The sequence below is a fragment of the Hippopotamus amphibius genome, chromosome 3 (assembly GCF_030028045.1).
Source record: "Hippopotamus amphibius kiboko isolate mHipAmp2 chromosome 3, mHipAmp2.hap2, whole genome shotgun sequence".
In the NCBI taxonomy this organism is placed as follows: domain Eukaryota; kingdom Metazoa; phylum Chordata; class Mammalia; order Artiodactyla; family Hippopotamidae; genus Hippopotamus; species Hippopotamus amphibius.
In genome coordinates this window covers 27,132,383-27,149,017 of record NC_080188.1, presented here as the reverse complement: position 1 = coordinate 27,149,017, position 16,635 = coordinate 27,132,383, and the positions used below count along the sequence as shown (strand labels likewise).

The following is a 16,635-nucleotide window of genomic DNA, read 5'->3' as shown; positions in this document are numbered from 1 at the left end:
CGGGATCAAGAACCCAAGTGTGAAAGGACTGCGTTTGGCTTGGTTCTCCCCCACCCGCTGACACAGGGAGAAGCTCCCAGGGGACAGGAGCACCTCCCCAGAGCGTGCTCGGGTCCGCGGGGAATAAGGCTGGGTTAGCAGGGCAGGGAGGCTCCGACGGGCGCGCGGCATTCTGGGACTCGTTTCCACAGTTACCCACGTGCACCCAACCCAACCGCGGCCCGGACTACAAGTCCCAGAATTCCGCGAGACCTGTTTCCCCTTCACACCCGGCGACTGGAGCCAGACCCTAAAGGAAACCCCTAAAGCGCCTTCCCCGCACCGCTGGGAGAGGTCGCGCCCCGCGGACGCTGCGCTGGGCCTGTGGTCCGGCCCTCCCGGCAGGGAAGCGGGTCCCGAGGCACCAGCCTCCACACCTGACGACCAGAAATTAGACAACTGCGTCACAGACTGCCAAATCCACGGACCGCCAGGGACCACCCCCCCTTCGCCCCTGGCCTCCAGAGCCCGACCCCTCCGGCTCCCGCCACTGAAAACCCGCAGCCAGCTCCCCTGCCCCGCCTCCCAGTCCCGCAGCCAGAGCCCGTGCCAGCGCTGACCTCGCTTCCCGCCGCTCGAGGGGACCCGCGGCCAGCGCCAACCTCAGGGCATCTCCCCCGCCCCCTCCACCTCAGCCCCGCCCCCTCCTCTCCTTGCACCCCGAAGCTCAGGGCTCCCCCTCAAGGGACCCTGCCTTAATCCGAGAGAGGATACACCTCCCCAAACACGTAGTCTAACACCTTCCACCACTCCCACCCCCCACCCGAGCCCCGCGCGGACGCAATCTGGACAAGACAGTCTTCCCCCTGCCCCGGCCCCTCCCAACCTCCCTTTCCTCCCAACTAGCTCTTCACCCCCACTGCACCTCCTCTACCCCTGCCCCCATCCTGTCACCGTAAACCCTCCCCACCTTCTTCCTCTCCTCTCACTCCCATTTACCCTATCCTCCCAACACCTGCTCCATCCTATTACCCCAACGTCTGCCCCCTCCCACCACTCCCAGTTACCCCTCCCCGCTTCCTATGGCCCTCCCGCCCGCCGGACTCCCCAACTATCCCATCACACCCCAAAGACTCCCATCATCTCGCCTTCCCATTACATCAGCCCTCATCTCCTTGCCCGCCCTTCTGCCCCGCACGGCCGCTGCCCCCAACCCCCCACCCCATTGTTCCCCCCCCCCCCGCCATCCAGCCCTTCTTCCCATTGTCCCCGCCCCCGCGCTCCCTTAGCACTCACCCGCCTTTCTCACGGAGCCGCCCGCACTGCTCAGCCCCTAGGAAATCCTCACCCCTGCGCCCCGCTCGCGCGCTCGCTCGCTCCCTTTCTCCCCCGCCGCCGGTGCCAACCCCCAGCCCTGCGAGCTAGCGCCCGCCGCCGCCTCCACCTCCATTCACCCGGGACACTCTGGTCCCGGCCCTTCATCGCACGTCCCGCCCCCCCTTCCCCCAACACTGAAATGGAGCCAGTCCCCACCCCCCTCACCTCCGCCCTCCCCCGGCAGGCCGGCCCCTTCCCCCCACGCCCGCCCCCGCCCCGCGCCGCCCGCAGCGTCACCGCCCGCCCCGGCCCCGGGAGGGGAAGGGGTGGCTCCCCGGCAGGCGCTCCCGGCGCGTTACGGGACAGGAGGGGCAGAGCAGGGACTGCGGGAGATGAGCGGAGAGTGTTGGCAGCCGCCCGGTCCCGGCCGGCTCGCCCTCTGTTACTCACTGACAGCGGCGGCATCCGAGTGCATTTTCGGGCAGCTCACACCGCGCTCGCCGCCCAAGCTCCCGCGCTCGCCTCGCGGTCCCCCCACCGGCTCGCCGCACCTCAGCTAAGAGCTGAAGACCCGCCGCCAGGCACTCCCGGCCCTCCCACCTCTCCCCCTCCATTGGCCGAACCTCGGCTGAGGGCCCGCCCCTCCGCGTCTCTCATTTGACAAAAGGAGTCCGGAGAGCGCCGGTCTGGAGCTGGCAAAGAGGTCCCGCCCCCTAAGGGCCGATGCGATTGGTCCCGACGCTTCGTCCCCGTAACGCCCCCGGCGGAGGCCGTGCTCGGGGATAGCAGGTTGGAGCCGACTGCTGTCACTCAGCCCCGGGGGTCCGAAAGCGCGTGTAGGGGCGAGGCTGGGGAATTGGTCCACCTTGACCCTGAAGCCCCGCCCCGTGGCGGGCGGGATTGGTGGAGCTGTAGACCAACCGAGAAAGATGGGTCGGCGTCTGAAACAAAGCACGCGAAGTGTTTCCCGAAGAACCGAGAGAGGGAAGAGCCGCTGGGGCGGCTGGTATCCCGCTGCAAAGAGTAGGGCAGTCGGCGCTTCCCTCGCGCCTGGCGCGACGCTTTGAGGTCTCTTGCTTGTTTCCACGCCTCCGAGCGGCTCTCTGGAGGAGCCCGGTCCGCGCCGAGCTTGGACCGGGACTTCTCTTGCTGGCTGTTTCCTGCCGCTGGAAGCTGGAGAAGGAATCGCCGCGTCTTCATTTCCAGCAAACCCTCTGGTGAGGAACAGATTCTTTCTTGTACAACAAGCCATCCTCTCCTCGTTTTTGAAGTGCACTTCTGTTCCAGAAACAGCACGTTTCTTCCTCCTTGGTCACAAATGGTCTCTTCTAAAGGCTTCGAATGCTGCGTTGTCGGTGACACACCGTGTGCGCCCCCAGACCGCATGCAGGAAACCCAGGGCCACGCTCTGAGTGTCGGGCTCAGTCTGGCACGTCGGCAGGTCCAGGGGCCGAGTCACCAGCCCTCAAAGGACAGTTAGCGTAAGCGAAGTGAACCTAAGTCAGTGACGCCAGGAAGCGGTCCAGAAAACCAAACTGGCTGTTATTTGGCAGAGGAAGGCGTTAATTTAGGTGGCTTCTTCTAACCGTTGGTTGAGTTTCCTAAGTCAAGAATTCGCACCATTTTCATGAGTTCCGACCAGTTTTTCTTAAGGCTTTCAAACCAGCTCATCACACTTACCATATTATTGTAGCGGAATAGAGATATTAATGGAGGACCGCCCCCTCCCCCCTTACCCCAAACACAACACACAAACACCGCTTCTCTATATGCAGAAGCCCTGCCCCATCTTGCAGCCAGGCCATTCCACCGTCCTGCCTCAGAGAATGGATGGCACTAGAAACAACCGGTAACAAAACAGTCGTTTTTGTTTTAGACTTACACAGCCAAGGCTTTTGAGTCTCAGGGTTCTGAAATTTAGCTTTCAAATCGGCATAAATATTACGGCCCAAAACAACATATTTGAAAGAACAAGATGAAACCAGTTCCTCTGTCCCACACCACTCTCCTTGTAATATACTCCATCCCTCTTAATCCTTAATGCCTCATTAATAAGCTACATCCTTATAATTTTATATCTATCATGTTCCTGTCATTCAAACACTTATGGATCACTTCATCTAATCATAGATTCTCAGAACCGAACCTGAATTTATCCATTTCAGGTTCAATTGAAACAAGACAAGAATCTCATCATTGGTGACCTTTAACCTGACAGAGCATCAGCTGGGCCCTGCAGAGATGGGTAGGTACCTCTGAACTCTGAAATAGGCATCCTTTGGGGGCAGATCTAATTGTGAGAATCTGTCCTTAGTCTGAGCAGAAAAACTGCTCCTACATTTTTTACCCCATTTGTGTTTTCAACCTATTCTACACCTAGGAAATAGTTATAGTTTATATATGTTAGTAATATTTTGTATGTGTAATGTTTGTGTGGCTTTTTACTGCTTGTCATGGTACTTCAAGGGCTGAGACATGTTATTTTGCACAGAAATGGACTTGTTTCTTGACATCTCTAAATTAAAATATGGCCAGAATTAGTTTGTTTTAGGTAGTCATTCACTATATTGAGTTATTTGCAGCAAACTGTATAATAATGTATATAAGGGTTAATCTACATAAGGCACCTGCCAGCTGCTTTGCCCCAGCACCCAACACTCCTTTGGCACATGTTATCCATAAAAATTTGTAGAATATACAACCTTTGTTATTTTCCAGCATCACTTTCAGGGTCAGTATGATTATTTTCAAAGAAAAAACCCATGTAGAGAATAATTTACACAGATCTTTCTAGTAAGTCAGCTATAGCCTGAGGATTGAGAGGTTTAGTCTGCTAAACCTCCCTGCCCTACGTGTTTTATGAATAATAAAACAGGTATAATTAAATGACTGCATAATATTCTGCAAATATTACCCTGCCATTTTAATAATCTACAAGATCACAAACCTTTGAGGGTACGAAGCTTGTTGTATTTCTCTTTATGTCCCTAGCACCTAGTACAGTGCTTTCAAATAGCAGGCACTACTTAGCTCTTCCTCAAAGTGAACTGAATGTTTTCTGTAAGGTGTAATTTTAGATCTGGAAGGAACTTTGGAGATTGTCAAATTCAACTTCCTCATTTTGAGAATATGAAACTTGAGGTCCAAAGAGTTAAATGTGTAGTCCAAGTCACTCAGCTAGTTAACAGCAAAGCATTAATTAAACTCAAGTATCCCAACTCCTAGACCAGGTCTTTCCCCTGCACCGCACTGTCCAATTAGCAAGGCTTCAAATTCCATAGGTGGGTAAACGACTCTCCCTTTCCATTTGAAAGTTATTATATCAATTTACTTCAAATTCTGTACTTCAGAGCTGGAATACTGCCTCCTTTTTTATGAAGTTCAGTAAGGAATTTTTTTAAATATATAATACACTTCCATTTTTTCTCATTGGTAGCATTCCCAAATCACTCAATCTCTGTGGAGATGTCTACTGAGATAATAATGTTACACTTCTGTGCATGTATATTCATATCCTTGGAGAAAAAAGTTAATAATTGTCTTGGGACTTTGATGGGTAGAGATATTTGGAAATGTAGTCTCTAGGCCATTTTGCTTCACCCAGTTACTGCTTTAAGGTAATATTAAAGCAAGTTACTTTCTGTCAACTGATAGCTAATTTAATTGGAATTTTTCTAACATTTGTTGCACATTAATTTTTATTTATTTATTTATGTATTTATGTATTTATTGGCTGCGTTGGGTCATCATTGCTGTGCACAGACTTTCTCTAGTTGCAGTGAGCGGGGGCTACACTTCGTTGCAGTGTGCGGACTTCTTATTGCAGTGGCTTCTTGTCACAGGCTCTAGGCATGTGGGCTTCAGTAGTTGTGATGCACAGACTCAATAGTTGTGGCTCGAGGGCTTTAGAGCACAGGCTCAGTAGTTGTGGCGCACAGACTTAGTTGCCCTGTGGCATGTGGGATCTTCCCAGACCAGGGCTCAAACCCATGTGCTCTGCATTGGCAGGCAGATTCTTAACCACCACCAGGGAAGTCCCTGTTGCACATTAATTTTAATCATATATTTTTAAATACCTTAAGCCTAGATTGAAATTTGATATGGAAAAGTGAGAAAGAATAGCAGTGCTCTTTAATAAAACTTTTCCCCAAATTCCACGAATTCCATTATAGCTTACTTTTCCTGCATGTATTAGGGTTGGGGTTACAGAATGGAGAATGGCATAGTCTTCAAGGCTGAAATAAAGTTGGGCCTGCTCAGACAAATAGATAAATATGAGATGTGAAGAGAATGTAACTATGTCCATAGTGATCAGGATGGCTTATTTCTCCAAACTCATAACCAGCTGACAATTTGCTGACCCAAAGGATGACGACTTTTTCCTACTGTTTCCAGTGTGATAGGCTCTAGTCTTATAGTGCTTTGCTTCTTAATTATTCCACCTGACTTCACAACACCCCCAGTGGAGTACTAACATTATCCCCAAATTACAGAGAAGTTAACCGAGACTTAGAGAGCTTCAATAACTTGTCACTCAGCTAGTAAGTAAAAATGCCTCTAAGTAGCCAAACTCCCTGTGTGATGGTGTGCCCATGCTGGGCTTCAGTTTTCACTCTTCGCAATCAGGTTATGCCCTACATATGTGAGAGATTTATTTATAAGGATATAACAATATGGATATGAATGTGCTTTTAAAAGGTAGTGCGTGAAACCTGGCCTCTCTCTAGAGTTGAATATCTAACCACTCAAGCTGCCTTTGTAGATATGTATTATGAAAAATATGAGTCAGAAACATTATTTCCAGGTTGCTACATCTTTCTTAATCTGTTTAATCCTTTTGATTTTATTTCAACAGCAGCTATCTACTTCATGGTATATTATTAGTGAGGTTATTTATCCAGAGTATCTCATGAGGTCCTACTAAATGTGATAAATATATAATCTATCAGTGAGAGGGGGCAGCTTCTTCAGCCTACTGGAATTAACCTTTTAACCATTGAGGCCTGTGTTATTGGGAACCAGTTTCAGCTCTTAATTTAATTACATATGCCACTATAACATATGTTACTCTTCACATATATACATAGAACAGTTTTGCAAACAGCCACTTGCCACATGCTACAAGGGTAATAAAAATGTTGGTTTCATTTTTCAACACCTGCATATAGTCAGGTCCCAATGATCAGGTTAAAGGAAAAAGCATGGAAGTAGACTTTCTCTTTATTGTCACCAAAAAGGACAGTCTCTCTCTTACACTAGAGGTCAGAACACTGACTTTTTTTTTTTAAGAGGAAAAAAAATTTATTTTTGGTAACTTTTTATCAGACCTTTCATATTTTTAAGCTGAATTATAATTATTAATCATGTTAATCCAAAAAAACCCTTGAGGTGTGCTCTTAAACTGAATAATCATGGTAACTAAGGGAATGTGCTTACATCCTCACCCATTTTTTTGCAAGATAAAACTGCAGTCAAAAATTTGATATTATAAATGTTAAGTACATTAGAATTTTTTAATTAAAGTACATTCTCGATTTTTATTTTTATTATTTTCTTGATTGGTATCTAAAAGCTTCCTTTTTCCCCCCCAGATCTTTATTGGAGTAGAATTGCTTTACACTGTTGTGCTAGCTTCTGCTGTACAACAAAGTGAATCAGCTGTATTTATACATAGATCCCCATATCCCCTCCCTCTTGAGCCTCCTTCCCACCCTTCCTATCCCACCTCTCTAGATCATCACCAATCTTTGGGTTGATCTCCCAGTGTTATGCAGTTGCTTCCCAGTAGCCATCTGTTTTACATTTGGTAGTGTATAAATGTCAGTGCTACTCTCTCACTTTGTCCCAGCTTCTCCTCCCCCCCCAACCCTCTTCCCCAAGTCTGTTCTCTACATCTGCATCTTTATTCTTGCCCTGTCACTGGGTTCATCAGTACCGTTTTTTTAGATTCCATATATATGTGTTAGCATACGGTATTTGTTTTTCTCTTTCTGGCTTACTTCACTCTGTATGACAGTCTCTATGTCTATCCACCTCATTACATATAGCTCAATTTCATTCCTTTTTATGGCTGAGTAATATTCCATTGTATATATGTGCCACATCTTCTTTATCCATTCATCTGTTGATGGACATTTAGGTCTTCCATATCCTGGCTATTGTAGTGCTGCAGTGAACACTGGGGTGCATGTATCTTTTTCAATTACGGTTTTCTCAGGGTATGTGCCCAGTAGTGGGATTGCTGGGTCATATGGTAGTTCTATTTTTAGTATTTTAAGGACTCTCCATACTGTTTTCCATAGTGGCTATATAACTTTACATTCCCACCAACAGTGCAGGAGGGTTCCCTTTCCTCCACAGCCTCTCCAGCATTTATTGTTCCTAGATTTTTTGATAATGGCCATTCTGACTGGTGTGAGGTAATACTTCATTGTGGTTTTGATTTGCATTTCTCTAATGATTAGTGATGTTGAGCATCTTTTCGTGTATTTGTTGGCCATCTGTATGTCTTCTTTGAAGAAATGTCTATTTAGGTCTTCCTCCCATTTTTGGATGTGGTTGTTTTTTTAATATTGAGCTGCATGAGCTGCTTGTATATTTTGGAGATTAATCCTTTGTCAGTTGCTTTGTTTGCACATATTTTCTCCCATTCTGAGGGCTGTCTTTTCATCATATTTATGGTTTCCTTTGCTGTGCAAAAACGTTTGTTTCATTAGGTCCCATTTGTTTATTTTTGTTTTTATTTCCTTTAGGAGGTGGGTCAAAAAGGATCTTGCTGTCATTTATGTCATAGAGTGTTCTGCCGATGTTTTCCTCCAAGAGTTTTATAGTGTCTGGCCTTACATTTAGGTCTTTGATCCATTTTGAGTTTATTTTTGTGTATGGAGAACAATGACTATTAAACACAAACAAGTGACAGTCATTACAGGTTTCTTCATAAAATTGATAGGCTTCTGTCATGTGGGCTTGCTTATAATGCACATTCAGGAGACTTGCATTTTTTTCATCAGCCTCTGCTGGGACTATAACATGTCTCCGAATTTAAAAAAAAAAAAAAATGGAACTTTCTGGAACCACCTCTACATTGGACATTATTTAGCCTTGGGAGCACTTATGCCATTTTTTTCTGAAGCAGAATTTAGGCTTTCTGGAGCCAGATGGCCTGGATTAAACTCCTATTGGTTCCTCATCAGCAAAATAGTGAAAACAGTAGGACCTACTTCATAGGAACGTTGTGAGGATTAAATGACTGAGTAAATACAAGTAAAGCACTTAAAAGTACCTGGCACGTAGTAACGTTCAATAAACGACAGCTGCTGTGGTCAGTGTGACACTCTCCAGGGCTCAACACATTCTGTACTCTTTTTCCCTCACATCCAGCTTGTCATCCCAAATCTGTCTTTTCCTCTAAGCTAGTCCGTGACTCCACAGTCACAATGTTCTATTAGCCGGGCTTCCTTCTTCCCTTCTAGAGTTCACAGGGAACGTTGAGTTAGCATACAAAAGCGTCCTTCACTAGGACATGCCACCAGTGTGAAATCAGTGTAGTTTGGAACTACACGTGAGACTTTATACAGTAAAGAAAAAAAAATGAGTACCTGGTATCAATGTCCGTCATTCAAACTCTTTAAAACCTTGCTTAATGAAAATTTATTGATACTGGAAGTTCAAATGGATGTAGGAAATTCCTGTGACTATAGAAGGATGGTATCCCAAACGAGTAAACAGATCATTAATTAATTACGGGGGATTCTACCTGAATAGAGACACATATTGTATTCCCATAATGAATAATTTCTCTTCCTTGTGCTTTGATGTAATACTACCTTTCCCTGAGAGCCACAGTTACGGGTATAAAAGATTTTAAATCTGCTATACTAGAGGCAAAGGCAAAATGTTTTTAAGTATTACCCTTGGGCCAGCCTGAATTAAGACTCAGACCCTACCTACACTTAAACCCACGAACAGGCATTAAACTTGTCTGGGCCTCTGTTCCTTCATCTATAAAAGATGGTAGTAATACCTTCAAGGGCTAAATAAGATAAAATATATAGAAGCATTTGTAAAAGTAGGAGGGAAGCAGGAATGAATGCTTGAGCACCAGTTATGTGATGGTGTCACATATTTCTGGGTGAACTTAATGCAGTTTTGTGAGATGCAGTTGGCTAATTTTTATGCTTGGGACTATTTCAGGTAAAACTGAGTCTGTATTTTTTAAATTTCTAGAAAATCCTGGTTTCTTTCTATAGGAAGCAGCCATCTTAGGGATCTCTCAGAAAAGCTAGGAATTTTTCAAATACACTGAGATTTGACATGTGTTTCAATTTCAGTTTCATTTAGCAATGAATTTTTTTGCCTCTCCTAGATGTAGAGAAAATTTCATTGATTTTTGAAACTATTTCTAACCTTTAAGATTTCTTGACACGTGACTCTTAGGGTAGCATTAATAAGCCTTTTTTAAAAATTAATCTTTTCTCCAGCACAACTATAAGATGCTTAAACTGACTCCTTTCTTTTCTATCCAGGGCCTTTTATTTTATGGAAATCACACCTGTCTGGGGATTGAGCAGAATATTTGAATAAAAATATATTCATTCATCACCACATGTTCTTCTCTGAATTGGATGTTTTCACCTTAATCGCATTGAGCTAATCAAGTCCTAATGATGTCTCATTAAATTCAATCCCAGAAGGTATAATTTTCCAATAGAATCTAAACAATGCATGACCTTTAGAGTGACTTTCATAAATATAGCATTGCTTCAGTTACCAGCTCGCAGGGGCTAGACAGAAGGAAAAACCATTTTACTCAGGCAATGGCTGCTGTGTGTTGTTGAAATGAGGCTCTTCATTTCTCCTCACCTTTTCTGCCTGCTTCCCTGAATACAGTGTCTTTTTAACATCCCTCTCAGGGCAGTACAGGAGGCCCCATCCATCTCCAGACGTTGTGGCTGCACAGCAGCCGAGCATCTCATTATGGCAAAGTGAAGCATTCTGGGAGAATGGATGGAGCCGCAAACAGCAATAGGAAATGGGGGAGGGAAGAGGAGGATGGGCGCTGTGGAAAATGTATGCCCACTTCCTTGGTGATGACAACGTGTAATGGACTTCCTGTTTCAGAAAGGAAGACGATGTAGGATGTCAAAAACCTGTGACTAAGCAGATTCCAGCCCCTGCAATCCAGTTACACCTGCCTCAGCTACCCCACACCTCCCAACAGTCACACCTGAACCCCAGTTGAAGCTACCGCAAGAGCCATGTTGGTGGGAAGAAAGCAATGAATTCAAGCATTTAAGAAAAATGTCTAAGGCTCCAAAATAGAAGCAGAAAAGAATTTGGAGGCGTTCGTACACGCGTGCGCGCGCACGCACACACACGCAGTCACACGCAAACCACTAACTCAGAGAACTGAAAACTGTTTTCTTCCAACTAACCTGAATACTTACACTTTGTTCCACTGCCTTTGCCAAAATAGGTTAAAGCAAATGCCCTTAACATTTAGGGAATCACAAGCCTCCCTTTAAGAATCGTTGAAAATGATGACTGTCAAAGGCCTGAAACCTACCAACGCCCACTCCATCACCCCCTAAATTAAGAATTCCTCATTTAGAAATTCATTTTAGTTTACAAGTTTTTCCGTTTTAAAACGAAGGCACCTTAGGGACTAGTCCATGGCTGTCAGTAATTTCGTTAGTGAGAGATGAGTTCCAGCCTTAGCTTTCCTCCAGGAAGGCTGACTTCTGAGCCTGCACTCAAGTAATGGGAGGTTTGTGAGGGGAGTGGAGGGTGAGGTGAGCAGTTTCAGGTGGGAACAGGGAGGCTTGGCTCTGGGGGGCAGCATTCTCAAGGCAGTGTGGAGGTATCAGACATAGAGCAAAAGAGGAGTGGTGCTCTCTGGAATGGAGATGCCAAAAATAGACATCTCTTTCCAGATTTTGCTCACCTCCAGTTCCAAACTGGTTGCAGTCAAAACTGCTCTTTCTGCAGCACCCCTCCCCCCCCCCCCACCCAGACCCTGGGCTCTACCCTGTCCTCAGTCACCCAGTGCCTTCTCTCTCCTTTAATTGTTTCTTCTCCTCATCCCCGACCCCAGGCCCTCATCAGCTCCTGCTGACCTCTAGGCCTCCCAGCTGCCCTCCCCCCAACCCCCACTGTCTGGTGGGTTTATCCTTTTTATTCTCCATCCCTTCATCCTCACAATCACTTTTTCTGCCTTCTAAGCTCTATCACCACAACCTTAGTCTGTTCTAAGCCTCCATTCAAATTTTATAACTTCAGCTTTAGGAAACACTTCAAATTCACAGACAATAGATTGGGGAATAAAAATAGTGGCAAACACTGAAGTACCACTCACATGGCACCAAGCACTGTGCTAGTGCTCGTATGAACTCATTTAACCCTCCCAACAATCCCACGAGGTAGAAACTCGTGTTAAACTCATTTTACAGGCGAGGAGACAGAGGTACAAGTAGGTAAAGTAATTTGCCCAAAGTCATACAGCTAGTGAGCGGCAGAACCAGGAGAATTAAACCCACGCAGACTGGCTTCGGATCTGTGTTTATAGTCACTGCTGTATTGCATCTTTGTACAGCATTTTACAGGGGGCTGCCTTCCCACCCCATGCCCCCTCTCCCAGCGCACACTCCAGGGCCTCTAATGCGGAAGCTGGACCTATTTTTCTGGTACCAGTAGGCACTCACACCTTACGTTGTTCTAGGGATCTAGGCCATGTCCTGTGGTCTCTCTGTCCATTGTTAGTGGTAACATGAAACACAGTTTCCCCAATTCCAGGGTATGGAATTTTATTCTCTTACTTGTGAAACAGATCCAAGGGTGCGGCAACAGGACGATATGTTGGGGTGTGTGAGGGCAGGGCCCAAAGTAGCAGAGTGTTGTTATAGGATTGCCATTGAACCCAGCTCCAAACTGTGCCACTTGTCCCCCTCTTGCCATATCCCCTTGGAAGCCTTCTCTCCCTCTTCCAGCCCCCCTCCCAGGTGCCCAGAGCTTCCATCATGATGCCTGGTGGATGGCTCTCTTGGACAGACTGCTCCCACTTTCAGGACAAGGCCCATCCTTAGGGAGCGAAGGCAAACCTCACTGTTCTCCAATAGGAACAAGATTGACAGAGACTGAACTGAGCTTAAACAACATCCTTAAGGAAAACCAGGGGGGTTGCTTGAAAAATTGGAATGAGAACAGACAGGGACTGAGAGGTTATTGTACCTAATGATCATGGGAAGGGTTTAGGGTCAGTTGTGTATGTAAGAGCCTCATGCGTTTTAGCATCATGAAAGGGAGACACTTCTTTCTTTCCTGCCTCCCTGAGTCTACTCTCCCGCTGTTGGAGCAAAGCTATCTCCCACCCCCAACTAACCCACATACAAAATACAGTTATCCCTTGAACTATTGGGGAGATGGGTTTGGGGCACCAAAAATTTGCATGTAACTTTTGACTCCCCCCAAAATTTAATTACTAATAGCATACTGTTGACCAAAAGCCTTTCTGATAACATAAACAGTTGACTAACATGTTTTGCACATTGTATGTAATATATACTGTATTCTTACAATAAAGTAAGCTAGAGAAAAGACAACGTTATTTAGAAAATCATAAGGATGAGAAAATGAATTTACAGTACTGTATTTATCAACACTGTAAGTTTACGCCATCTGTTTACAAGTCATCTGTTAGTACCTAAATCGATAGTCTTACATGATATAAAACACTGTAGATGCTATATGTATTAATAACACTAGTCATCAAAACTGAAGAGATAATGTGGAAAAGACGTTCATATATATTTACAAGTATCACAATTCATGCATTGATGACTAAGAAGCAGCAGTACGATTGCTTTATGGTAGCCTAGTGTAATTGGTACGATTGCTTCCCAGTAGCCAAGCCTATACACTAGTAAATGACTTACTATAAAATTTTTATGGCATATAGTGTCATATTTGTAATACAATGTTGGGAACATTGTTACATGTTTTTTAAAAACCACTTACGTGATGATAGGCTGATATGTAGTGTCTCCAGTTATGAGAGAGAGAAGCATACTGTACGGTAATGTAATTCTTTGAAAGCAAAGTTATAAAACAGTAAGAAAATTAACATATTAGTAATTTTACATGAACTATCACTCACCTTGTACATATGTAAGGATAGGCTGTCCAGTTCAATACAAGTCTTACACACAACGTTCTACAGGTATATTTTTGTATATTTATTGAAAACCGCATAAAAATGGACCTGTGCAGTTCAAACCATTGTTGTTCAAGAGTCTACTGTATACATCCACCCCACGGTGATCAACCTAATTCATACACACAAGAGATGCTTGTACTCAGGACCTATTTTGATGGTCAGAACTTACCTGGCCAGTGTCTCATTCCCTCAGATCCTTGTGGATGACCGGCTTGCTGTTCTTGGGTAAGCTAATTCAGGAGAAAATATAGGTGTTAACATGGTACCCCTTACAAAGATAGTTACTCAAAAAAAAAAGAAAAAAAGACTTCTAGCAAACAAATGGCTCAACGCCAATCCCTAACATAATTCTCCCAGCCAGCCCCTCACCCTGCAAAGCCTCCCGTCCTCCCTCTCTCCATATACAACTCCCCTGCCTGCCCCACTCAGCGTGAAGCTCACCTCCATTAAGCCTTCCTTGACTGAGGCTGCCCACAGTCATGTCTTTTTCCACTTAACACCTGCAGCACCAGAACAGAATTTGGCAGAAGGAAACAGAACCAGAACCAGAAGCAGAACAAAGGAATGGAACATTGGGCAGGATGATCTCAGAGGTGAGCTCAGCTCATTCCCTCATTTCACAGGTGAGGAAACAAAGACGGAAGTGACCAGCCCATGGCAAATCAGTGGCGGTGTGGGGACCATCAGAGTTATTTCTGCCCAGACTTCCCCTGTTTCGCCAGGACCAGTCTCCTCTTCTTTTGAGGAACTGCTCACCCTACTACTTCCCAAAAAGAGCTTTGGTAAGAATTGCCAGTCAGGGTGCCTCCCACTCCCAGTGGACATATGATCTCAAATGGGCCAGTTAGCATCCTTCCCTGGAATTTTAAAAATCAGAATTAAGGAAAAGCAACCTTCTCTGTCTGTGGGCTTATAAGCTGCCAGCAACCACGGCTCCCCTCAGGACTCCCTTCAAAAAGCCAGTCCCAGAGAAATAAACACACACTCATTTGTTTGCTCATTCTTTTATTCATTAAACAAACATTATTTATTAAGGGCTTTCCGTGTGCCAGACACTGCTGGGCCCTAGGAATAACATATTGGGCAAAAACAGGCCCAGTTGCTATCCTTGTGGGGCTTACAAGTTTGCAGGGGAGACATTCCTTAAATAATCATGCAAGCAAAGTAAAGCTGCTATTTTGACAAGTAGGAAGGAGAAAAGGTACAGCCTTCTGAGACTATACAATAGACTACAGGGTTTTTTTGTGAGCACCACATCACTTTATTTCTTTGTTTTTCCATGTTCTGTCTTAGGCGATGCAAGTTCAGTCTCTCACCTGCCTGGCCACCGTGTGGTCCCTCACTGTAGGTGGGCACAGGCTCTGAGGAAAGGCTCAACAGAAAGACCAGGGTCTCCAACAGCCAGTCGGGCTAGCTGAGGACTGCGGAGTGCACGGCAGATGGGCTAGTTCGTACACTGCGCACAGGAGCACAGCGGAGGGGGCAGGTAGGCTGAAACCCCACCTAGAGTCTCCTCACCAGGCTGTGAGGCCTGGTGCGAAGCTGTACATGCCCAGAGGAAGGGGGACCCTGTTCTTCACACACTGGCAGTGTCCGCACAAAAGGGTCACTTTTTCTAATTTGCCTCAAAGGCTCGTATAGACCAGCCGGGTCTCTGGGTGAGATTCAGTCAGGGAGCTGAGTGGGGGGAGGGGAGCCCTCCTTCCTCCCAAGTCCCGTGGGCCTCCCCACTCCGCCAGGCCCCATCGTCCCGTGTGAGAAACCTCTACGCTGTATGGCTGTCTCACCTTCAGAACAGGAGCTCTGTCTTTGACCATTTAGCACTGTCTCCAGCACGTAACAGAAACTCAGTAAACATTTCCTCCATCAAGAGTTGCTCTGTGCTGGTGATCATTGTGTCCACTGGGACTGGAAGAAGTGGTGAAGCATTAGAGGCCAGAGTAGATTTCTGTACTTTTCTCATCACCCACCAAGTTCGTCCATGGTCTCTACTGGCCCTGAGTATGCACAGTCTCCAGTTTATACATATGCTAACAGATGGCTCTGCTTTGTCTAGAATTTGGCTGTGGGTAGCCAGTAGGATTGATTTCATAAGGAAGAATCAGCAGCTTTTATTCTGTCTCTGCGTGCTGCGTGCCAGTGGGCCTCCTTTAAGATGCAGCACATTCCAGATCTGAAAGTCTGCAGCCGAATATTAAAGATGGTTTTCACTCTGTGCTTAATGTCTGCTAGGGCCCTGTCTAGAAGTGTTGGGAAACTTGAAATCCTCCGTGGTTTTATCAGCCAGGAACAGCCTGCTTTCCCATTGGTCTTCGTATTATTCCTAAATTAAGGGCAATCAGTCTTTGGTGCATATTGTTCCCTTCCAGCTCCAGGACCTGAACCATTTCAGCTTCATGCTACATCTCATGCTGCTGCTGCTGCTGCTGCTGCTATTAGTTTGTTTTGTTTTAAGAAAAAAAAAAGTTGGTATTTGAGGCTTTGTGAGACTCTTGTCCCCTTTTAATAAGCCAGATTCTAATGGCTTGAGCTGTACTCTGTTCTATGGAAGCTGCTGAATGAGCCAACATTGTGAATAAGAATCATGGAATTATCTTGCTTTTCTTCACTGTCTCAAGATCCAAGGGTTGAGGAACAGCAAGGTCCTTGTGGCTGAGGAGACTTCCTATGTACCATGTAGGCTGGTGTCCCTCCTGCTTTTGTTTCTCACCTCTGAACCAGTTTTTGGTATGCACGAATCAAAAATACATCATCCGGGGACTTTCTAGGTGGCACAGTGGTTAAGAATCCGCCTGCCAATGCAGAGGACATCAGTTCGATCCCTGCTCCAGGAAGATCCCACATGCCACAGAGCAACTAAGCCCGTGCGCCACAACTATTGAGCCTGTGCTCTAGAGCCTGTGAGCCACAACTGTTGAGCCTGTGTGCTGCAACTACTGAAGCCCACATGCCTAGAGCCTGTGCTCCACAACAAGAGAAGCCACCGAAATAAGGAGCCCACGCACCACAATAAAGAGTAGCCCCCACTCGCCACAACTAGAGAAAGCCCATGTGCAGCAACAAAGACCCAATGCAGCCAGTAAATAAATAAATTAATTAATTACTTAAAAAAAATACATCATCCTTTT

At 45.9% G+C, this 16,635-nt stretch overlaps 1 protein-coding gene and 1 long non-coding RNA gene across 7 annotated transcripts in view; one reads left to right on the top strand and one right to left on the bottom strand.

Moving 5' to 3' along the window:
• The window catches only part of DCUN1D4 (defective in cullin neddylation 1 domain containing 4), a 69,003-nt gene extending 67,119 nt beyond the window's left edge, over positions 1-1,884 (bottom strand). For 4 of the 5 annotated variants that reach the window (XR_009052600.1, XR_009052602.1, XM_057726719.1 and 1 more), the window contains exon 1: positions 1,747-1,884. Coding sequence is in view for 2 of the 5 variants with exons in the window: in XM_057726719.1 (XP_057582702.1) it covers positions 1,747-1,771 (25 nt within the window). In the remaining 3 variants the exon portion in view is untranslated. Of the gene's footprint in view, positions 1-1,275; positions 1,449-1,746 lie in introns of those variants that run through there. The other variant, XR_009052601.1, reaches the window with a different exon arrangement.
• Positions 1,885-2,226: 342 nt separating this feature from the next.
• LOC130848333 (uncharacterized) lies at positions 2,227-16,291 on the top strand. Of its 2 annotated transcripts, XR_009052604.1 has the most exons (5): positions 2,227-2,513; positions 3,462-3,541; positions 14,014-14,100; positions 14,801-14,993; positions 15,564-16,291. It is a non-coding gene; the product is annotated as an uncharacterized LOC130848333 (long non-coding RNA). The 2 variants fall into 2 exon arrangements; XR_009052603.1 differs by having other exon boundaries at positions 14,801-16,291.
• The last annotated feature ends 344 nt before the right edge of the window (positions 16,292-16,635 follow it).